Source organism: Petromyzon marinus, unplaced genomic scaffold (genome assembly GCF_048934315.1).
Source record: "Petromyzon marinus isolate PM22_M1 ecotype Great Lakes invasive population unplaced genomic scaffold, UKy_Petmar_22M1.pri1.0 PM_G_Scaffold_17, whole genome shotgun sequence".
In the NCBI taxonomy this organism is placed as follows: Eukaryota; Metazoa; Chordata; class Hyperoartia; order Petromyzontiformes; family Petromyzontidae; genus Petromyzon; species Petromyzon marinus.
The window spans coordinates 3449190-3473624 of record NW_027422728.1 but is presented as its reverse complement, the minus strand read 5'-3'; the positions used below and the strand labels follow the sequence as shown (position 1 = coordinate 3473624).

General features: G+C 48.6%; 1 protein-coding gene across 7 annotated transcripts in view; it reads right to left on the bottom strand.

The window, feature by feature from the left end:
* Positions 1-14404, bottom strand: part of LOC142911155 (uncharacterized) — a 57645-nt gene extending 43241 nt beyond the window's left edge. For 5 of the 7 annotated variants that reach the window (XM_076060250.1, XM_076060248.1, XM_076060247.1 and 2 more), the window contains exons 1-2: positions 6490-7365; positions 4823-4902 (exon numbers count right to left, since the gene is read on the bottom strand). In XM_076060250.1, coding sequence (XP_075916365.1) covers positions 4823-4902; positions 6490-7333 — 924 coding nt within the window. In that variant the 5' untranslated portion in view covers positions 7334-7365. Of the gene's footprint in view, positions 1-4822; positions 4903-6489; positions 7371-14165 lie in introns of those variants that run through there. The other 2 variants (XM_076060252.1, XM_076060253.1) reach the window with 2 other exon arrangements.
* Positions 14405-24435: the final 10031 nt, after the last annotated feature.

Genomic DNA, 24435 nt, shown 5'->3' with positions numbered 1-24435 from the left:
GTTCAAGACGCCTTGGAAGTGAAACCCTCACTAGGGGCTGAACTCTTCCACGCCGTTCAAGACGTCTTGGTAGAGGAACCCTCACTAGGGGCTGAACTCTTCCACGCTGTTCAAGACGTCTTGGTAGAGAAACCTTCACTAGGGGCTGAACTCTTCCACGCTGTTCAAGACATCTTGGAAGAGAAACCCTCACTAGGGGCTGAACTCTTCCACGCTGTTCAAGACGTCTTGGAAGAGAAACCCTCACTAGGGGCTGAACTCTTCCACGCTGTTCAAGACGTCTTGGTAGAGAAACCCTCACTAGGGGCTGAACTCTTCCACGCTGTTCAAGACGTCTTGGTAGAGGAACCCTCACTAGGGGCTGAACTCTTCCACGCTGTTCAAGACGTCTTGGAAGAGAAACCCTCACTAGGGGCTGAACTCTTCCACGCTGTTCAAGATGTCTTGGTAGAGAAACCCTCACTAGGGGCTGAACTCTTCCACGCTGTTCAAGACGTCTTGGAAGAGAAACCCTCACTAGGGGCTGAACTCTTCCACGCTGTTCAAGACGTCTTAAAGGAAGAGAAACCCTCACTAGGGGCTGAACTCTTCCACGCTGTTCAAGACGTCTTGGTAGAGGAACCCTCACTAGGGGCTGAACTCTTCCACGCCGTTCAAGACGTCTTGGTAGAGAAACCCTCACTAGGGGCTGAACTCTTCCACGCTGTTCAAGACGTCTTGGAAGTGAAACCCTCACTAGGGGCTGAACTCTTCCACGCCGTTCAAGACGTATTGGTAGAGGAACCCTCACTAGGGGCTGAACTCTTCCACGCTGTTCAAGACGTCTTGGTAGAGAAACCCTCACTAGGGGATGAACTCTTCCACGCTGTTCAAGACATCTTGGAAGAGAAACCCTCACTAGGGGCTGAACTCTTCCACGCTGTTCAAGACGTCTTGGTAGAGAAACCTTCACTAGGGGCTGAACTCTTCCACGCTGTTCAAGACATCTTGGAAGAGAAACCCTCACTAGGGGCTGAACTCTTCCACGCTGTTCAAGACGTCTTGGAAGAGAAACCCTCACTAGGGGCTGAACTCTTCCACGCTGTTCAAGACGTCTTGGTAGAGAAACCCTCACTAGGGGCTGAACTCTTCCACGCTGTTCAAGACGTCTTGGTAGAGGAACCCTCACTAGGGGCTGAACTCTTCCACGCTGTTCAAGACGTCTTGGAAGAGAAACCCTCACTAGGGGCTGAACTCTTCCACGCTGTTCAAGATGTCTTGGTAGAGAAACCCTCACTAGGGGCTGAACTCTTCCACGCTGTTCAAGACGTCTTGGAAGAGAAACCCTCACTAGGGGCTGAACTCTTCCACGCTGTTCAAGACGTCTTAAAGGAAGAGAAACCCTCACTAGGGGCTGAACTCTTCCACGCTGTTCAAGACGTCTTGGTAGAGGAACCCTCACTAGGGGCTGAACTCTTCCATGCCGTTCAAGACGTCTTGGTAGAGAAACCCTCACTAGGGGCTGAACTCTTCCACGCTGTTCAAGACGTCTTGGAAGTGAAACCCTCACTAGGGGCTGAACTCTTCCACGCCGTTCAAGACGTCTTGGTAGAGGAACCCTCACTAGGGGCTGAACTCTTCCACGCTGTTCAAGACGTCTTGGTAGAGAAACCCTCACTAGGGGATGAACTCTTCCACGCTGTTCAAGACATCTTGGAAGAGAAACCCTCACTAGGGGCTAAACTCTTCCACGCTGTTCAAGACGTCGTGGAAGAGAAACCCTCACTAAGGGCTAAACTCTTCCACGCTGTTCAAGACGTCTTGGAAGAGAAACCCTCACTAGGGGCTGAACTCTTCCACGCTGTTCAAGACGTCTTGGAAGAGAAACCCTCACTAGGGGCTGAACTCTTCCACGCTGTTCAAGACGTCTTGGTAGAGGAACCCTCACTAGGGGCTGAACTCTTCCACGCCGTTCAAGACGTCTTGGTAGAGAAACCCTCACTAGGGGCTGAACTCTTCCACGCTGTTCAAGACGTCTTGGAAGTGAAACCCTCACTAGGGGCTGAACTCTTCCACGCCGTTCAAGACGTCTTGGTAGAGGAACCCTCACTAGGGGCTGAACTCTTCCACGCTGTTCAAGACGTCTTGGTAGAGAAACCCTCACTAGGGGCTGAACTCTTCCACGCTGTTCAAGACATCTTGGAAGAGAAACCCTCACTAGGGGCTGAACTCTTCCACGCTGTTCAAGACGTCTTGGAAGAGAAACCCTCACTAGGGGCTGAACTCTTCCACGCTGTTCAAGACCTCTTGGTAGAGAAACCCTCACTAGGGGCTGAACTCTTCCACGCTGTTCAAGACGTCTTGGTAGAGGAACCCTCACTAGTGGCTGAACTCTTCCACGCTGTTCAAGACGTCTTGGTAGAGGAACCCTCACTAGGGGCTGAACTCTTCCACGCTGTTCAAGACGTCTTGGAAGAGAAACCCTCACTAGGGGCTGAACTCTTCCACGCTGTTCAAGATGTCTTGGTAGAGAAACCCTCACTAGAGACTGAACTCTTCCACGCTGTTCAAGATGTCTTGGTAGAGAAGCCCTCACTAGGGGCTGAACTCTTCCACGCTGTTCAAGACGTCTTGGAAGAGAAACCCTCACTAGGGGCTGAACTCTTCCACGCTGTTCAAGACGTCTTCGTAGAGAAACCCTCACTAGGGGCTGAACTCTTCCACGCTGTTCAAGACGTCTTGGAAGAGAAACCCTCACTAGGGGCTGAACTCTTCCACGCTGTTCAAGACGTCTTAAAGGAAGAGAAACCCTCACTAGGGGCTGAACTCTTCCACGCTGTTCAAGACGTCTTGGTAGAGGAACCCTCACTAGGGGCTGAACTCTTCCACGCCGTTCAAGACGTCTTGGTAGAGAAACCCTCACTAGGGGCTGAACTCTTCCACGCTGTTCAAGACGCCTTGGAAGTGAAACCCTCACTAGGGGCTGAACTCTTCCACGCCGTTCAAGACGTCTTGGTAGAGGAACCCTCACTAGGGGCTGAACTCTTCCACGCTGTTCAAGACGTCTTGGTAGAGAAACCTTCACTAGGGGCTGAACTCTTCCACGCTGTTCAAGACATCTTGGAAGAGAAACCCTCACTAGGGGCTGAACTCTTCCACGCTGTTCAAGACGTCTTGGAAGAGAAACCCTCACTAGGGGCTGAACTCTTCCACGCTGTTCAAGACGTCTTGGTAGAGAAACCCTCACTAGGGGCTGAACTCTTCCACGCTGTTCAAGACGTCTTGGTAGAGGAACCCTCACTAGGGGCTGAACTCTTCCACGCTGTTCAAGACGTCTTGGAAGAGAAACCCTCACTAGGGGCTGAACTCTTCCACGCTGTTCAAGATGTCTTGGTAGAGAAACCCTCACTAGGGGCTGAACTCTTCCACGCTGTTCAAGACGTCTTGGAAGAGAAACCCTCACTAGGGGCTGAACTCTTCCACGCTGTTCAAGACGTCTTAAAGGAAGAGAAACCCTCACTAGGGGCTGAACTCTTCCACGCTGTTCAAGACGTCTTGGTAGAGGAACCCTCACTAGGGGCTGAACTCTTCCACGCCGTTCAAGACGTCTTGGTAGAGAAACCCTCACTAGGGGCTGAACTCTTCCACGCTGTTCAAGACGTCTTGGAAGTGAAACCCTCACTAGGGGCTGAACTCTTCCACGCCGTTCAAGACGTATTGGTAGAGGAACCCTCACTAGGGGCTGAACTCTTCCACGCTGTTCAAGACGTCTTGGTAGAGAAACCCTCACTAGGGGATGAACTCTTCCACGCTGTTCAAGACATCTTGGAAGAGAAACCCTCACTAGGGGCTGAACTCTTCCACGCTGTTCAAGACGTCTTGGAAGAGAAACCCTCACTAGGGGCTGAACTCTTCCACGCTGTTCAAGACGTCTTGGAAGAGAAACCCTCACTAGGGGCTGAACTCTTCCACGCTGTTCAAGATGTCTTGGAAGAGAAACCCTCACTAGAGACTGAACTCTTCCACGCTGTTCAAGATGTCTTGGTAGAGAAGCCCTCACTAGGGGCTGAACTCTTCCACGCTGTTCAAGACGTCTTGGTAAAGACACCCTCACTAGGGGCTGAACTCTTCCACGCTGTTCAAGACGTCTTGGTAGAGAAACCCTCACTAGGGGCTGAACTCCTCCACGCTGGGGAGACGTCTTGGAAGTGATGGTAGTACCCACACTTTACCCCACCACATGCGGCCTGCCATTCAACTGCGGTGTACCAATATATACTGCAGAGTGGACAGAGGTGGGACATTGTAGACACGTGCCTATTAAACCTGGCACGCCTGGACATCACGACCTTGTGGACCGCAAGTCCAGCGTGCTGAACCATTGCGCACCGTGGCAGCAGCCCCAAGCTTCGTGAAACTAAATAAATTTTCACTTGAAGCTTTCACGACTGCAGTGATTCACATTCTCGGTTCTTTCGGTAAAGTCACCGCCACGTAGAAAGGGAAACAATAAAATTATCACGACGTTTCGACTGCAACACAAGCAGCGATCATCGTCAGGTGTGAAAACCACAGCAAGAAAATTTGAAAAAAGTTTTTTTTAAACGTCAGTACCACGGAGAGCGATTTGGCAGCTTGTTCAGATGTTTGAAACGTCGCGATAATTTTATTGTTTTATATTTTTATTATTGTATCGTTTCCCTTCTACGTGGTGACTTTACCGAAAGAACCGAGAATATGAAACTAGATGAATCGGTATTTTCTTAGAATGACCGTATTATTAATGTGAAATAACGATGCACATCTGTGGACACGTTTCAATGTGATCAGCGAGTCATCTTGCCTCTTGCCCATCAAGCGGCAGCGGCGGCGGCGGTGGCGTGCTCTGCCGAGGTTGATGCTGCTCAGTGATGTTTGCTTGAGCTGCGAACAAAAATTGCGCACAATTAAGTTAAAGTACATCCTAGATTTAAAGCTTTCGTGACTGCTAGGATCCATACTCTTTGGTTCTATTGGGTTTATTTTCACCTACGTGACTTTACCCAATAGAACCAAAGAGTATTAAAGTACATCGTTCATAATAGCACCGCACGAGATGTACATTGGTACACGTTGACACACGTATCGCTTTTTAGAACTTTCCAACTGAGGTTTAGTGCTCAGCTCAGTCGGGGTGTCTGTCGGCAATGAGAGGTTATGATGAGCATCATAAATATGAATAAATCTTCAGTAAAATTGCGTTCTGATATAAAGTGCTTGCCCTGTAGAAAAATCGGCGAACTGACCAAAAGTTTTTTCCCAAAAAAACTTTGGAGACAAAAGCCAGCATTAAAGGAACCCATCAACTAAACGAAACTAAACTTGTTATTTTACCACGTAAGAGCCCGCTCGGATACGTAGCTCTTGTTCAGAAGCGACCTGGCCACAGTTGATAAGCTCAACAAAGTGGTTCATCACCACGTGTCAATGTATATCAGCCGCATTACTCTTAAACGTCACGTTTTTCTAAATGCGCGGGGAAACAACGCAGGGCATGGAGCAACATCAACACCGCCGTGGGGAGAACGCGCAAACTTTCAAACGCACGGGCGTCAGGGGTCGGGATCGAACCCATGCCCCTCCTGCGTACCGGGCGAGGTAGTTAACATCTCCTAGCCAGCGTGATGATGATGATGATGAGAGAGAGACACGCAAACTCCAAATACACAGCAACAGGCGTCAGGGTTGGGATCGAACCCACGACCCTCCTGCGTACCGGGCGAGGTAGTTAACATCTCCTAGCCACCGTGATGATGATGATGAGAGAGAGACACGCAAACTCCAAATACACAGCAACAGGCGTCAGGGGTCGGGATCGAACCCACGACCTCCTGCGTACCGGGCGAGGTAGTTAACGTCTCCTAGCCACCGTGATGATGATGATGAGAGAGAGACACGCAAACTCCAAATACACAGCAACAGGCGTCAGGGGTCGGGATCGAACCCACGACCTCCTGCGTACCGGGCGAGGTAGTTAACGTCTCCTAGCCACCGTGATGATGATGATGAGAGAGAGACACGCAAACTCCAAATACACAGCAACAGGCGTCAGGGGTCGGGATCGAACCCACGACCCTCCTGCGTACCAGGCGAGGTAGTTAACGTCTCCTAGCCAACGCGGTCCACCTGCCCTAGGCACGCACACCTAGGCCGAGCCGCTTTTCATCGCGGCGTGACGGACGTACCGCCTCTTGCGTTCCTGGGGCAAGCGCTGCCTAACCATCGTTATCGTCAATGACTAAGCAGAGCACCGCACCGTACTTCTGACGTTAAACGCCGGTTGAAAAGCGCAAGCGGAATTCGTGCTCGGCGATCAATGTGGACATCGGAGGATTGAGATCGTTTTAAGTAAAATACGCGGCGCGATTGGTTTACAGATTGGAGCCAGGCGATACACGGGGCCATGATCTACAGCTGAAAGGAATACCTTGACCTTGGCGGTGTCCCTTGACCATGACCAAGTTGACTGACCTTGCAATAGCATCCTCTGTGCTTGACCTTGTTGAACCTGTCCAGTTTCACCACGACCCACTTGACCTTGTCCAAGTTGACCCCAAGCGTGACCCAATGGCTCCTGGACTTGGCCCAGTGGACAATGAGATTGCCTTGGCTGACTCAGGCCCTGATTAGGTTGACCTCGGCCTTGCCCCAGCAGACCATGGGCGTGCCCTGACAGTCCCTGGCCCTGCTCGGGTTGACGCTGACCCTGTTTTGGCTGAGTCTGACCTCGGCCCAATTGGGGTTTTTTTTTCCCGTCGTGATATTGGCTCTGCCCTGGCTGATTGTGGCCTTGAATTGCCACTCCGTCGCCTTCCCCCGGCTGACCCTGCCCTTTATTACCCCAACCTTGAGTCGATGGCCCCTGCCCTGGCTGATTGTGGCCTTGAATTGCCACTCCGTCGCCTTCCCCCGGCTGACCCTGCCCTTTATTACCCCAACCTTGAATCGAAGGCCCCTGCCCTGGCTGATTGTGGCCTTGAATTGCCACTCCGTCGCCTTCCCCCGGCTGACCCTGCCCTTTATTACCCCAACCTTGAACCGATGGCCCCTGGATTTGCCCACCAGATTGACCTTCACCTTGTCCCATCTGACACCACCCGTGACCCAACATCACCTGGAATGGCCCCGTTTGACCGCGACCTTGCCCTAGCTGACTCTGGCCACGGCTCGATGGCTCCCGGACCTGCCTAGATTGACGGTGACCTCGTTCATTCTCTGAAACACTGCCCAAGATGCACCGTATTTTGAAGTCGGGGAGCGTGGAAAAACTGCTGCCCAAATTTCGGCTGAAGGTTTCATTGTCGTTCCCCTCCATGTTGTATTCTTTGCACACTCCTCCGATAGCCGTCTTCCTGCATGACGCACAGACACCGTGTACGTGCACGCAAGAAAAAAACAAATGTGGAATTTATTAAGACAGCGCCACTGCTGCAGAGCAATCCAGATGGCACCAGCGAGATCTCTCGGCAAAGCAACTTACAAGTTTAAATGGGAATCATTTTTTTTAATTGCCACCGCCCGTCTGTTTACGCTGTAGCGTTAATGGAGGTGGGGGCAAACAGCGTTGTTGCTGCAATTTTTACATTTTTCAAAAATACGAATGCAACAAGTTTCCCAATACGTCAATCGGTAATTGTATTTTCATGGTGTTACTGTATTGATTTTGTGCTTTGCTGCACTGACAATGAGAATCTAGATTCATTTGTCGATTTAAAGCTTTCGTGACTGCAAGGATTCATCTTCTTTGGTTCTTTCGGTAAAGTCACCATCACGTAGAAAGAGAATAAAATAATAAATTGATAAAATAAAATAACACAATAAAATTCTCACGACGTTTCGGCCACAACACAAGTGGCCTTCATCAGATGAAGGGACGAGACTGTCTAGAGGACAGCGCTGGAGCGAGCGCTGTCCCTTCACCTGATGAAGGCCACTTGTGTTGTGGCCGAAACGTCGTGAGAATTTTATCGTGTTATTTTATTTTATTAATTTATTATTTTATTCTCATTCTACGTGGTGGTGACTTTACCGAAAGAACCAAAGAAGATGAATCTAGCTTAACATCAAAGTTCTTCAAATGGAGTTCCCTCAACGTAAGGCCTACCCCGTGCTCCTGATCATTGTGACCACACAATGCTATAATTAGCTGACACGTGCCTATTGATCCAAGAGCCACATCGAGTGAAATTTGTTTTTTCTTAAGTGTCCTGCATTTAGTTTTTATTTTATTTTAAGATGTAATAACAGTTGTGCTTATTATTGTTATTATACACGTGTGGGAGGAAATCGCAGCACCGGGAGAAAACTCCACGTGGCGTGCGAGGGGGAAACACTCAAACCCCCCCCAAAGAGATGGAAAGTGATGGCGATTTGAATACTTGCTGCCACTGCCTTCACCTGGCGTGCCCAGGGTATGGCCATCCCCTCGACGTCCACGGGAATAGAATTTCACAACATGTTGACATGTTTACACCAAACAATAACACAAAGATCCCACACCGTGTAGCCTGTAACAGGCTGTAGGGGCAAGTGCTGTTAGCGAGCAGCAGCTATGAAGGCTACCGGCACTGTGGCACACGAGGGGGGTGGGTGGCCAGCACCACGCCCGGCCGCCTTTGTCTCCCCAGTGCTAGCGATGTTTTACTACTACACACCGCTACACCAGCTACTCATTTGAGGCTGAGTCGACCTAGGGGAGTCCCAGAACCGGTTGAGATAATCATCGCCGGCGGTGTTGGAAGGCCCGAAGTGAATCACTCAACAACAACAACACGGTGTGGTGATTAGACCACTAAGCTAGACACATTGTCAAGGCCCCAAGTGAATCACTCAACAACAACACCACGGTGTGGTGATTAGACCACTAAGCTAGACACATTGTCAAGGCCCCAAGTGAATCACTCAACAACAACAAGAACACCACGGTGTGGTGATTAGACCACTAAGCTAGACGCATTGTCAAGGCCCCAAGTGAATCAATCAACAACAACAACACGGTCTGGTGATTAGACCACTAAGCTAGACACATTGTCAAGGCCCCAAGTGAATCACTCAACAACAACAACAACACCACGGTGTGGTGATTAGACCACTAAGCTAGACACATTGTCAAGGCCCCAAGTGAATCACTCAACAACAACAAAACAACACGGTGTGGTGATTAGACCACTAAGCTAGACACATTGTCAAGGCCCCAAGTGAATCACTCAACAACAACAACACCATGGTGTGGTGATTAGACCACTAAGCTAGACACATTGTCAAGGTCCCAAGTGAATCACTCAACAACAACAACACAGTGTGGTGATTAGACCACTAAGCTAGACACATTGTCAAGGCCACAAGTGAATCACTCAACAACAACATGGTGTGGTGATTAGACCACTAAGCTAGACACATTGTCAAGGCCCCAAGTGAATCACTCAACAACAACTACACGGTGTGGTGATTAGACCACTAAGCTAGACACATTGTCAAGGCCCCAAGTGAATCACTCAACAACAACAACAACACGGTGTGGTGATTAGACCACTAAGCTAGACACATTGTCAAGGCCCCAAGTGAATCACTCAACAACAACAACACTGTGTGGTGATTAGACCACTAAGCTAGACACATTGTCAAGGCCCCAAGTGAATCACTCAACAACACGGTGTGGTGATTAGACCACTAAGCTAGACACATTGTCAAGGCCCCAAGTGAATCACTCAACAACAACATGGTGTGGTGATTAGACCACTAAGCTAGACACATTGTCAAGGCCCCAAGTGAATCACTCAACAACAACTACACGGTGTGGTGATTAGACCACTAAGCTAGACACATTGTCAAGGCCCCAAGTGAATCACTCAACAACAACAACACCACGGTGTGGTGATTAGACCACTAAGCTAGACACATTGTCAAGGCCCCAAGTGGATCACTCAACAACAACAACACTGTGTGGTGATTAGACCACTAAGCTAGACACATTGTCAAGGCCCCAAGTGAATCACTCAACAACAACACCACGGTGTGGTGATTAGACCACTAAGCTAGACACATTGTCAAGGCCCCAAGTGAATCACTCAACAACAACAAGGTGTGGTGATTAGACCACTAAGCTAGACACATTGTCAAGGCCACAAGTGAATCACTCAACAACAACAACACTGTGTGGTGATTAGGCCACTAAGCTAGACACATTGTCAAGGCCCCAAGTGAATCACTCAACAACACGGTGTGGTGATTAGACCACTAAGCTAGACACATTGTCAAGGCCCCAAGTGAATTACTCACCAATAACAACAACACCACGGTGTGGTGATTAGACCACTAAGCTAGACGCATTGTCAAGGCCCCAAGTGAATCACTCAACAACAACAACAACACTGTGTGGTGATTAGACCACTAAGCTAGACACATTGTCAAGGCCCCAAGTGAATCACTCAACAACAACAACAACACTGTGTGGTGATTAGACCACTAAGCTAGACACATTGTCAAGGCCCCAAGTGAATCACTCAACAACAACAACACCAAGGTGTGGTGATTAGACCACTAAGCTAGACACATTGTCAAGGCCCCAAGTGAATCACTCAACAACAACAACACCAAGGTGTGGTGATTAGACCACTAAGCTAGACACATTGTCAAGGCCCCAAGTGAATCACTCAACAACAACACCAAGGTGTGGTGATTAGACCACTAAGCTAGACGCATTGTCAAGGCCCCTAGTGAATCACTCAACAACAACAACACCAAGGTGTGGTGATTAGACCACTAAGCTAGACGCATTGTCAAGGCCCCAAGTGAATCACTCAACAACAACAAAACAACACGGTGTGGTGATTAGACCACTAAGCTAGACACATTGTCAAGGCCCCAAGTGAATCACTCAACAACAACACCACGGTGTGGTGATTAGACCACTAAGCTAGACACATTGTCAAGGCCCCAAGTGAATCACTCAACAACAACAAGAACACCACGGTGTGGTGATTAGACCACTAAGCTAGACGCATTGTCAAGGCCCCAAGTGAATCAATCAACAACAACAACACGGTCTGGTGATTAGACCACTAAGCTAGACACATTGTCAAGGCCCCAAGTGAATCACTCAACAACAACAACAACACCACGGTGTGGTGATTAGACCACTAAGCTAGACACATTGTCAAGGCCCCAAGTGAATCACTCAACAACAACAAAACAACACGGTGTGGTGATTAGACCACTAAGCTAGACACATTGTCAAGGCCCCAAGTGAATCACTCAACAACAACAACACCATGGTGTGGTGATTAGACCACTAAGCTAGACACATTGTCAAGGTCCCAAGTGAATCACTCAACAACAACAACACAGTGTGGTGATTAGACCACTAATCTAGACACATTGTCAAGGCCACAAGTGAATCACTCAACAACAACATGGTGTGGTGATTAGACCACTAAGCTAGACACATTGTCAAGGCCCCAAGTGAATCACTCAACAACAACTACACAGTGTGGTGATTAGACCACTAAGCTAGACACATTGTCAAGGCCCCAAGTGAATCACTCAACAACAACAACAACACGGTGTGGTGATTAGACCACTAAGCTAGACACATTGTCAAGGCCCCAAGTGAATCACTCAACAACAACAACACTGTGTGGTGATTAGACCACTAAGCTAGACACATTGTCAAGGCCCCAAGTGAATCACTCAACAACACGGTGTGGTGATTAGACCACTAAGCTAGACACATTGTCAAGGCCCCAAGTGAATCACTCAACAACAACATGGTGTGGTGATTAGACCACTAAGCTAGACACATTGTCAAGGCCCCAAGTGAATCACTCAACAACAACTACACGGTGTGGTGATTAGACTACTAAGCTAGTCACATTGTCAAGGCCCCAAGTGAATCACTCAACAACAACAACACCACGGTGTGGTGATTAGACCACTAAGCTAGACACATTGTCAAGGCCCCAAGTGGATCACTCAACAACAACAACACTGTGTGGTGATTAGACCACTAAGCTAGACACATTATCAAGGCCCCAAGTGAATCACTCAACAACAACACCACAGTGTGGTGATTAGACCACTAAGCTAGACACATTGTCAAGGCCCCAAGTGAATCACTCAACAACAACAAGGTGTGGTGATTAGACCACTAAGCTAGACACATTGTCAAGGCCCCAAGTGAATCACTCAACAACAACAACACTGTGTGGTGATTAGGCCACTAAGCTAGACACATTGTCAAGGCCCCAAGTGAATCACTCAACAACACGGTGTGGTGATTAGACCACTAAGCTAGACACATTGTCAAGGCCCCAAGTGAATTACTCACCAACAACAACAACAACACCACGGTGTGGTGATTAGACCACTAAGCTAGACGCATTGTCAAGGCCCCAAGTGAATCACTCAACAACAACAACAACACTGTGTGGTGATTAGACCACTAAGCTAGACACATTGTCAAGGCCCCAAGTGAATCACTCAACAACAACAACAACACTGTGTGGTGATTAGACCACTAAGCTAGACACATTGTCAAGGCCCCAAGTGAATCACTCAACAACAATAACACCAAGGTGTGGTGATTAGACCACTAAGCTAGACACATTGTCAAGGCCCCAAGTGAATCACTCAACAACAACAACAACACCAAGGTGTGGTGATTAGACCACTAAGCTAGACACATTGTCAAGGCCCCAAGTGAATCACTCAACAACAACACCAAGGTGTGGTGATTAGACCACTAAGCTAGACGCATTGTCAAGGCCCCAAGTGAATCACTCAACAACAACACCAAGGTGTGGTGATTAGACCATTAAGCTAGACGCATTGTCAAGGCCCCAAGTGAATCACTCAACAACAACAACACCACGGTGTGGTGATTAGACCACTAAGCTAGACGCATTGTCAAGGCCCCAAGTGAATCACTCAACAACAACAACACCACGGTGTGGTGATTAGACCACTAAGCTAGACACATTGTCAAGGCCCCAAGTGAATCACTCAACAACAACAACACCAAGGTGTGGTGATTAGACCACTAAGCTAGACACATTGTCAAGGCCCCAAGTGAATCACTCAACAACAACAACAACACAGTGTGGTGATTAGAACACTAAGCTAGACACATTGTCAAGGCCCCAAGTGAATCACTCAACAACACCAAGGTGTGGTGATTAGACCACTAAGCTAGACACATTGTCAAGGCCCCAAGTGAATCACTCAACAACAACACCAACACGGTGTGGTGATTAGACCACTAAGCTAGACGCATTGTCAAGGCCCCAAGTGAATCACTCAACAACAACAACACCACGGTGTGGTGATTAGACCACTAAGCTAGACACATTGTCAAGGCCCCAAGTGAATCACTCAACAACAACACCAAGGTGTGGTGATTAGACCACTAAGCTAGACGCATTGTCAAGGCCCCAAGTGAATCACTCAACAACAACAACACCAAGGTGTGGTGATTAGACCATTAAGCTAGACGCATTGTCAAGGCCCCAAGTGAATCACTCAACAATCTCTCTGTAATGATGATGATGATCGTGAACAATGTCTCTCTGTAATGATGATGATGATCGTGAACAATCTCTCTCTGTAATGATGATGATGATCGTGAACAATGTCTCTCTGTAATGATGATGATCGTGAACAATCTCTCTCTGTAATAATGCTGATCGTGAACAATCTCTCTCTCCATAATGATGATGATCGTGAACAATCTCTCTCTCTGTAATGATGATCGTGAACAATCTCTCTCTGTAATGATGATGATCGTGAACAATCTCTCTCTGTAATGATGATGATGATCGTGAACAATCTCTCTCTGTAATAATGCTGATCGTGAACAATCTCTCTCTCCATAATGATGATGATCGTGAACAATCTCTCTCTCTGTAATGATGATCGTGAACAATCTCTCTCTGTAATGATGATGATCGTGAACAATCTCTCTCTGTAATGATGATGATGATCGTGAACAATCTCTCTCTGTAATGATGATGATCGTGAACAATCTCTCTCTGTAATGATGATGATCGTGAACAATCTCTCTCTGTAATGATGATCGTGAACAATCTCTCTGTAATGATGATGATGATCGTGACGTCTGGCACAGATGATGATAGAGTTAGGCCCAAATCAACCTTCGCGATGCTTTGATCCGCCGGCGATTGTAGGCGCAGGAGTCGCCTCGATTGTTGCGGCCTGTACGCCTTGCGGTATACTTCGTACAACTACAGACTCCTAAAGCAACTTAACGAGACGTGAAAGTTAAAACTTTTAAAAATAAAAACCTCCACCACCAAGCCGCGCTGCGTGAGTAGAATAGTGACGCTCGCGCGCCAAGAATCGACTCTTTAAATCGAGAGTAAAGGAATCGAAGGTTGTAGATTCCTTTAGAATCGGCCTATTCCCGTTTAATCGATGCCACAGACGCTCACCGGATATCGATTCTCGCCGGTCGTGCACCGTGCGATAAAGGTCCGTTACCCGAAACGTCGCCTGTTAAATATTGGTGATTAGACCACTAAGCTAGACACATTGTCAAGGCCCCAAGTGAATCACTCAACAACAACACCACGGTGTGGTGATTAGACCACTAAGCTAGACACATTGTCAAGGCCCCAAGTGAATCACTCAACAACAACAAGAACACCACGGTGTGGTGATTAGACCACTAAGCTAGACGCATTGTCAAGGCCCCAAGTGAATCAATCAACAACAACAACACGGTCTGGTGATTAGACCACTAAGCTAGACACATTGTCAAGGCCCCAAGTGAATCACTCAACAACAACAACAACACCACGGTGTGGTGATTAGACCACTAAGCTAGACACATTGTCAAGGCCCCAAGTGAATCACTCAACAACAACAAAACAACACGGTGTGGTGATTAGACCACTAAGCTAGACACATTGTCAAGGCCCCAAGTGAATCACTCAACAACAACAACACCATGGTGTGGTGATTAGACCACTAAGCTAGACACATTGTCAAGGTCCCAAGTGAATCACTCAACAACAACAACACAGTGTGGTGATTAGACCACTAAGCTAGACACATTGTCAAGGCCACAAGTGAATCACTCAACAACAACATGGTGTGGTGATTAGACCACTAAGCTAGACACATTGTCAAGGCCCCAAGTGAATCACTCAACAACAACTACACAGTGTGGTGATTAGACCACTAAGCTAGACACATTGTCAAGGCCCCAAGTGAATCACTCAACAACAACAACAACACGGTGTGGTGATTAGACCACTAAGCTAGACACATTGTCAAGGCCCCAAGTGAATCACTCAACAACAACAACACTGTGTGGTGATTAGACCACTAAGCTATACACATTGTCAAGGCCCCAAGTGAATCACTCAACAACACGGTGTGGTGATTAGACCACTAAGCTAGACACATTGTCAAGGCCCCAAGTGAATCACTCAACAACAACATGGTGTGGTGATTAGACCACTAAGCTAGACACATTGTCAAGGCCCCAAGTGAATCACTCAACAACAACTACACGGTGTGGTGATTAGACCACTAAGCTAGTCACATTGTCAAGGCCCCAAGTGAATCACTCAACAACAACAACACCACGGTGTGGTGATTAGACCACTAAGCTAGACACATTGTCAAGGCCCCAAGTGGATCACTCAACAACAACAACACTGTGTGGTGATTAGACCACTAAGCTAGACACATTGTCAAGGCCCCAAGTGAATCACTCAACAACAACACCACGGTGTGGTGATTAGACCACTAAGCTAGACACATTGTCAAGGCCCCAAGTGAATCACTCAACAACAACAAGGTGTGGTGATTAGACCACTAAGCTAGACACATTGTCAAGGCCCCAAGTGAATCACTCAACAACAACAACACTGTGTGGTGATTAGGCCACTAAGCTAGACACATTGTCAAGGCCCCAAGTGAATCACTCAACAACACGGTGTGGTGATTAGACCACTAAGCTAGACACATTGTCAAGGCCCCAAGTGAATTACTCACCAACAACAACAACACCACGGTGTGGTGATTAGACCACTAAGCTAGACGCATTGTCAAGGCCCCAAGTGAATCACTCAGCAACAACAACAACACTGTGTGGTGATTAGACCACTAAGCTAGACACATTGTCAAGGCCCCAAGTGAATCACTCAACAACAACAACACTGTGTGGTGATTAGACCACTAAGCTAGACACATTGTCAAGGCCCCAAGTGAATCACTCAACAACAACAACACCAAGGTGTGGTGATTAGACCACTAAGCTAGACACATTGTCAAGGCCCCAAGTGAATCACTCAACAACAACAACACCAAGGTGTGGTGATTAGACCACTAAGCTAGACACATTGTCAAGGCCCCAAGTGAATCACTCAACAACAACACCAAGGTGTGGTGATTAGACCACTAAGCTAGACGCATTGTCAAGGCCCCAAGTGAATCACTCAACAACAACAACAACACCAAGGTGTGGTGATTAGACCATTAAGCTAGACGCATTGTCAAGGCCCCAAGTGAATCACTCAACAACAACAACACCACGGTGTGGTGATTAGACCACTAAGCTAGACGCATTGTCAAGGCCCCAAGTGAATCACTCAACAACAACAACACCACGGTGTGGTGATTAGACCACTAAGCTAGACACATTGTCAAGGCCCCAAGTGAATCACTCAACAACAACAACACCAAGGTGTGGTGATTAGACCACTAAGCTAGACACATTGTCAAGGCCCCAAGTGAATCACTCAACAACAACAACACAGTGTGGTGATTAGAACACTAAGCTAGACACATTGTCAAGGCCCCAAGTGAATCACTCAACAACAACACGGTGTGGTGATTAGACCACTAAGCTAGACACATTGTCAAGGCCCCAAGTGAATCACTCAACAACAACAACACCAAGGTGTGGTGATTAGACCACTAAGCTAGACACATTGTCAAGGCCCCAAGTGAATCACTCAACAACAACACCAAGGTGTGGTGATTAGACCACTAAGCTAGACACATTGTCAAGGCCCCAAGTGAATCACTCAACAACAACACCAACACGGTGTGGTGATTAGACCACTAAGCTAGACGCATTGTCAAGGCCCCAAGTGAATCACTCAACAACAACACCAACACGGTGTGGTGATTAGACCACTAAGCTAGACGCATTGTCAAGGCCCCAAGTGAATCACTCAACAACAACAACACCACGGTGTGGTGATTAGACCACTAAGCTAGACACATTGTCAAGGCCCCAAGTGAATCACTCAACAACAAGGTGTGGTGATTAGACCACTAAGCTAGACACATTGTCAAGGCCCCAAGTGAATCACTCAACAACAACACTGTGTGGTGATTAGACCACTAAGCTAGACACATTGTCAAGGCCCCAAGTGAATCACTCAACAACAACACGGTGTGGTGATTAGACCACTAAGCTAGACACATTGTCAAGGCCCCAAGTGAATCACTCAACAACAACAACACCAAGGTGTGGTGATTAGACCACTAAGCTAGACACATTGTCAAGGCCCCAAGTGAATCACTCAACAACAACACCAAGGTGTGGTGATTAGACCACTAAGCTAGACGCATTGTCAAGGCCCCAAGTGAATCACTCAACAACAACAACAACACCAAGGTGTGGTGATTAGACCATTAAGCTAGACGCATTGTCAAGGCCCCAAGTGAATCACTCAACAACAACAACACCACGGTGTGGTGATTAGACCACTAAGCTAGACGCATTGTCAAGGCCCCAAGTGAATCACTCAACAACAACAACACCACGGTGTGGTGATTAGACCACTAAGCTAGACACATTGTCAAGGCCCCAAGTGAATCACTCAACAACAACAACACCAAGGTGTGGTGATTAGACCACTAAGCTAGACACATTGTCAAGGCCCCAAGTGAATCACTCAACAACAACAACACAGTGTGGTGATTAGAACACTAAGCTAGACACATTGTCAAGGCCCCAAGTGAATCACTCAACAACAACACGGTGTGGTGATTAGACCACTAAGCTAGACACATTGTCAAGGCCCCAAGTGAATCACTCAACAACAACAACACCAAGGTGTGGTGATTAGACCACTAAGCTAGACACATTGTCAAGGCCCCAAGTGAATCACTCAACAACAACACCAAGGTGTGGTGATTAGACCACTAAGCTAGACACATTGTCAAGGCCCCAAGTGAATCACTCAACAACAACACCAACACGGTGTGGTGATTAGACCACTAAGCTAGACGCATTGTCAAGGCCCCAAGTGAATCACTCAACAACAACACCAACACGGTGTGGTGATTAGACCACTAAGCTAGACGCATTGTCAAGGCCCCAAGTGAATCACTCAACAACAACAACACCACGGTGTGGTGATTAGACCACTAAGCTAGACACATTGTCAAGGCCCCAAGTGAATCACTCAACAACAAGGTGTGGTGATTAGACCACTAAGCTAGACACATTGTCAAGGCCCCAAGTGAATCACTCAACAACAACACTGTGTGGTGATTAGACCACTAAGCTAGACACATTGTCAAGGCCCCAAGTGAATCACTCAACAATCTCTCTCTGTAATGATGATGATGATCGTGAACAATGTCTCTCTGTAATGATGATGATGATCGTGAACAATCTCTCTCTGTAATGATGATGATGATCGTGAACAATGTCTCTCTGTAATGATGATGATCGTGAACAATCTCTCTCTGTAATAATGCTGATCGTGAACAATCTCTCTCTCCATAATGATGATGATCGTGAACAATCTCTCTCTCTGTAATGATGATCGTGAACAATCTCTCTCTGTAATGATGATGATCGTGAACAATCTCTCTCTGTAATGATGATGATGATCGTGAACAATCTCTCTCTGTAATGATGATGATCGTGAACAATCTCTCTCTGTAATGATGATGATCGTGAACAATCTCTCTCTGTAATGATGATCGTGAACAATCTCTCTGTAATGATGATGATGATCGTGACGTCTGGCACAGATGATGATAGAGTTAGGCCCAAATCAACCTTCGCGATGCTTTGATCCGCCGGCGATTGTAGGCGCAGGAGTCGCCTCGATTGTTGCGGCCTGTACGCCTTGCGGTATACTTCGTACAACTACAGACTCCTAAAGCAACTTAACGAGACGTGAAAGTTAAAACTTTTAAAAATAAAAACCTCCACCACCAAGCCGCGCTGCGTGAGTAGAATAGTGACGCTCGCGCGCCAAGAATCGACTCTTTAAATCGAGAGTAAAGGAATCGAAGGTTGTAGATTCCTTTAGAATCGGCCTATTCCCGTTTAATCGATGCCACAGACGCTCACCGGATATCGATTCTCGCCGGTCGTGCACCGTGCGATAAAGGTCCGTTACCCGAAACGTCGCCTGTTAAATATTATTCCCCCCCTTTTTAAAGCCGGAGTTCTCGACGACTGACGCCGTTGAGTTCGGGTTTGGCTAATTGTGTTGTGTGCCCGTTGCCCCACTGCCAAACGCAGCGCCACCAAATCACGTGGTTAAGTAATCGATTTCAAATCGATAATCGCAAATCGAAACGACGATTTTCCAGCAGCGGCTTGGGGGCCATCGACTGAGGCGAACGTCACCGGTGGCGTTCACGTTCGATGTGTGTGTGTCTGTGTGTATGTATGTGTGTGTCTGTGTGTATGTATGTGTGTATGTGTGTCTGTGTGTGTGTATGTGTGTGTCTGTGTGTGTGTGTATGTGTGTGTATGTATGTGTGTGTCTGTGTGTGTCTGTGTGTGTGTATGTGTGTGTGTCTGTGTGTGTGTGTCTGTGTGTGTCTGTGTGTGTGTCTGTGTGTCTGTGTGTCTGTGTGTGTCTGTGTGTGTCTGTGTGTGTGTATGTGTGTGTGTCTGTGTGTGTCTGTGTGTGTGTGTCTGTGTGTGTCTGTGTGTGTGTGTCTGTGTGTGTCTGTGTGTGTGTCTGTGTGTCTGTGTGTGTCTGTGTGTGTCTGTGTGTCTGTGTGTGTCTGTGTGTGTGTCTGTGTGTGTGTGTCTGTGTGTGTGTCTGTGTGTGTGTGTCTGTGTGTGTGTGTCTGTGTGTGTGTGTCTGTGTGTGTGTGTGTGTCTGTGTGTGTCTGTGTGTCTGTGTGTGTGTGTCTGTGTGTGTGTGTCTGTGTGTGTGTGTGTCTGTGTGTGTGTGTCTGTGTGTGTGTCTGTGTGTATGTGTGTGTGTCTGTGTGTGTGTGTCTGTGTGTGTGTGTCTGTGTGTGTCTGTGTGTCTGTGTGTGTCTGTGTGTGTGTGTCTGTGTGTGTGTGTGTGTGTCTGTGTGTGTGTCTGTGTGTGTGTCTGTGTGTGTGTCTGTGTGTGTCTGTGTGTGTGTATGTGTGTCTGTGTGTGTCTGTGTGTGTGTCTGTGTGTGTGTCTGTGTGTATGTGTGTGTGTATGTGTGTGTGTCTGTGTGTGTGTGTCTGTGTGTGTATGTGTGTGCGTGTGTCTGTGTGTATGTATGTGTGTGTATGTGTGTGTGTGTCTGTATGTCTGTGTGTGTGTGTATGTGTGTGTGTCTGTGTGCGTGTGTCTGTGTGTATGTATGTGTGTGTATGTGTGTATGTGTGTGTATGTGTGTGTGTCTGTGTGTGTGGTGTGTGTCTGTGTGTGTCTGTGTGTGTGTGTGTCTGTGTGTGTCTGTGTGTGTGTGTGTCTGTGTGTGTGTGTCTGTGTGTATGTATGTGTGTGGTGTGTGTCTGTGTGTGTCTGTGTGTGTGTCTGTGTGTGTCTGTGTGTATGTGTGTGTATGTGTGTGTGTCCGGCAAAACAACCCCCTACCTCCTCGCGGTGCCGGACGGGCAACTCTGTCGTGGACAGCGCTGTGGGGGGAGATCCAATTTTGATTGGCTCCTCCCCTCATGGCATATGTGTCCACCACAGGGGCTAAACGGGGGCTCTGGACGGGTGCGAGGGGCTGGTAACCCCTCCACCTTCAATTAATTACCACGAAACTACGAATTAAACTGAAATATGTAACAACTAAGCTTGTGCCGGAGGCCCCGGGGGGCCAGGCGTCTATGACGTCTCCTGGCCAAACCCCAATTGGCGGAGCCAGGAGATTGAATACCTACCCTCGGGGCTACTCCAGAAACAACGAAAAGCCACTACGGTTGGCCACGTGGAATGTTCGAACGCTCACTGCAGAGGAGAGGCTGCCACTCCTCTGTCGGGAGCTGGACCGGTACCGCCTGGATCTATGCGGCATTCAGGAGGTCCGGTGGACCGGCTCTGGCTCCTGCCACCATGAGGGGTGGACAGTCCTCTACTCGGGGCAGCAGACTGCCAAACAACAGGGTGTGGGTCTTCTTTTGAACAAAAGAATGAAGGGGACGTGGGAGCGTGGCGGTGAGGTGTGGGAAGCTGTAAGCCCCAGGCTACTTTGGGCTCGCCTTCCCATCAACCGGAGGCGAGGAATGGTGGTCGTGGTTACTTATGCCCCCACCGAAGATGAACATCCGTGGAGGGATGCAGGCAAAGCCGATGAGTCAGATGCCTTCTATGACCTCCTGTCACAGGTGCTGGCTAAAGTGGCCCCTCGGGATAGAGTCATCATGTTGGGTGACTTCAATGCCCGAGTTGGTCATGATACTGGCACCTGTTCTGGAGTGATTGGAGGGCATGGGCCAGATCAGCTCAATAACAACGGTAGGAGGCTGCTAGATTTTTGTGCAGCCCATGGGCTTGTAATTACCAACACGCTGTTCCGGCATCGGCGCATCCACACAACATCATGGATGCATGCCGGGTCCAAGCAAGAACATCTGCTGGACTACATAGTGACGGACCAGCGAATGCGAGCCCATGTCCTTGACACCAGGACCTACCGTGGAGCTGATCTGCCCTCTGACCATCGACTAGTCATCTGTAAGATGCGCCTGCCATTCTTCCACTCCGGTGGTGGGTGTACACCCAGGACCCCATTCCAACCTAAAGTGGCCTGGTCTCAGTTATCTGATGAAAGTTGCAAGCGAGAATTTCATCATCGCTTGCGGCTGGGATTGGCATCGTCCCCGACTCCTCCAGATGTCGAGGGTAAATGGGCGAGGTTTAGGACTGTGACTCATGCAGCTGCAATGGCTGCTTTGGGTACGCGGTCCAGACCTCCCCAGACACCCTGGATGACAGAGGAGTTGTTCAGGATGGTTGAGAAAAAGCGACAGGCCCACTGTCATCGGCTACAGAATCCCACGTCAGAGAATGAGGAGGCTTACCGCAGCCTTCGCTCGGAGGTTCGGAGAGCCGTGAGGCGCTGCAAGGATGGGTGGTGGTCGCGGGTTGCTGAGGAGATGGAGTCTGCCTCAGTGGCCCGTGATCACAAATCTCTATTTAACTCCATCAAAAAAGTAACCTGCAGCGCCACACCTATTACCATCATTAGGGGAAAAAACGGTGATCCAATTTCCGACCCCCAGGAACAGGTTTGCAGATTTGCTGAGCATTTCTGTGAGGTCCTGGGGGAGGGAAAATCCCTCAGCCAGGAAAACATCGTGGCACAAAGTGAGGATGACCCTGCTGAGGCTGCGGTGCCTCAAATATTGGATGAAGTCACCCCCTGTGAGTGGCTGGCTGAGGTGCCAGCTGCTGATGAAGTATTGAAGGCGGTCCCATCGGTGAGCTCCTCCGGCAGGCAAGGCTGCGATGGCTGGGTCATGTAGCCCGCATGCCCAGCCACCGCATGCCGAAACAGCTTTTGTTTGGACGGATTGAGGGGGCTAAGCGGGCGCGGCACAGGCTAGAGAAGAGATGGAGTGATGTGGTACAGGAGGACGTGGAGCTGAGTGGACTTGCCAATGACTGGTACCAGCGGTGCCAAGATCGGCCTCTGTGGAGGAGGCTCGTGAAGGATGCTACGGGGCAGTTAGAGGTAGTCGCCCTCCAACAACAACGGAGGGCGGAGGAGCGACGCTCAGAACAACGAGCGGAGCGCCGGGTGGCTAAAGCACAGCAGATTGGCACAGTAGGGGGCACAGGTGGTGCATCAGCCAGTCATCTCAGTCAGTCGACCCGTGGCACCTGGGTCTGCCCCGTGACCTGCCAGCGGGCGGTCGACACTTCACGTGGCCTCAGGGTGCACATAGCCTGGCACAAGCGTCGTGGTGACGTCACCGCCACTTAGTGGCGAATGGCGGTTGTTGTTGTTGTTGTTGTGTGTATGTGTGTATGTGTGTCTGTGTGTGTGTGTCTGTGTGTGTGTGTCTGGGTGTGTGTGTGTCTGTGTGTACGTATGTGTCTGTGTGTATGTGTGTATGTGTGTGTATGTGTGTGTGTCTGTGTGTATGTGTGTGTGTGTATGTGTGTGTGTATGTATGTGTGTATGTGTGTATGTATGTGTGTGTGTCTGTGTGTGTCTGTGTGTGTGTATGTGTCTGTGTGTGTCTGTGTGTGTCTGTGTGTATGTATGAGTGTGTGTCTGTGTGTATGTATGTGTGTGTTTGTATGTGTGTGTGTGTCTGTGTCTCTGTGTGTCTGTGTTTGTGTGTGTGTCAGTGTGTATGTATGTGTGTGTGTCTGTGTGTGTCTGTGTGTGTGTATGTGTGTCTGTGTGTGTCTGTGTGTGTCTGTGTGTATGTATGAGTGTGTGTCTGTGTGTATGTATGTGTGTGTGTTTGTATGTGTGTGTGTGTCTGTGTGTGTGTGTCTGTGTGTGTGTGTGTCTGTGTGTGTGTGTCTGTGTGTATGTATGTGTGTGTGTCTGTGTGTGTCTGTGTGTGTGTATGTGTGTCTGTGTGTGTGTGTATGTGTGTCTGTGTGTGTGTCTGTGTGTGTGTGTGTGTCTGTGTGTGTGTCTGTGTGTACGTATGTGTCTGTGTGTATGTATGTGTCTGTGTGTGTGTCTGTGTGTATGTCTGTGTGTGTCTGTGTGTGTGTGTCTGTGTGTGTGTCTGTGTGTGTGTATGTCTGTGTGTGTGTGTGGTTAGTGCGCTGCTCTACCAACATAACGACCCGAGTTTGATTCCCGCTCACAGCCAACACCCAGTGACGATTATTTGAACCGGTTCTGGGCCTCCCCTAGGTCGACTCAGCCTCAAGAGAATACCCGGTGTGATGTGCAAACATCATTACTGGGGAGACAAAGGCGGTCGGGCGCGGTGCTGGCCACCCACCCCCTCGTGTACCGTTCCGGCCTTCATAGGTGGTGCTGCTACTTGCTAACAGCACTTGCCCCAACAGTCTGTTAAGGCTACACGGGGGACCTTTGTCTTTGTATCACCACCCGGAAGTCACGGAGCTTTTGAGGCTCCGAGCCACGTGGGGATCCACAACAGCGTCAGGTGGTGCCACTCACAGATGAGACTCGGGGATATGTGATTTCTAATCGATAGCCATCCGTCGGTTAACCCATCGCAACTGCTGAGTCTGTCACGCGACTTCCTCCTTCCAG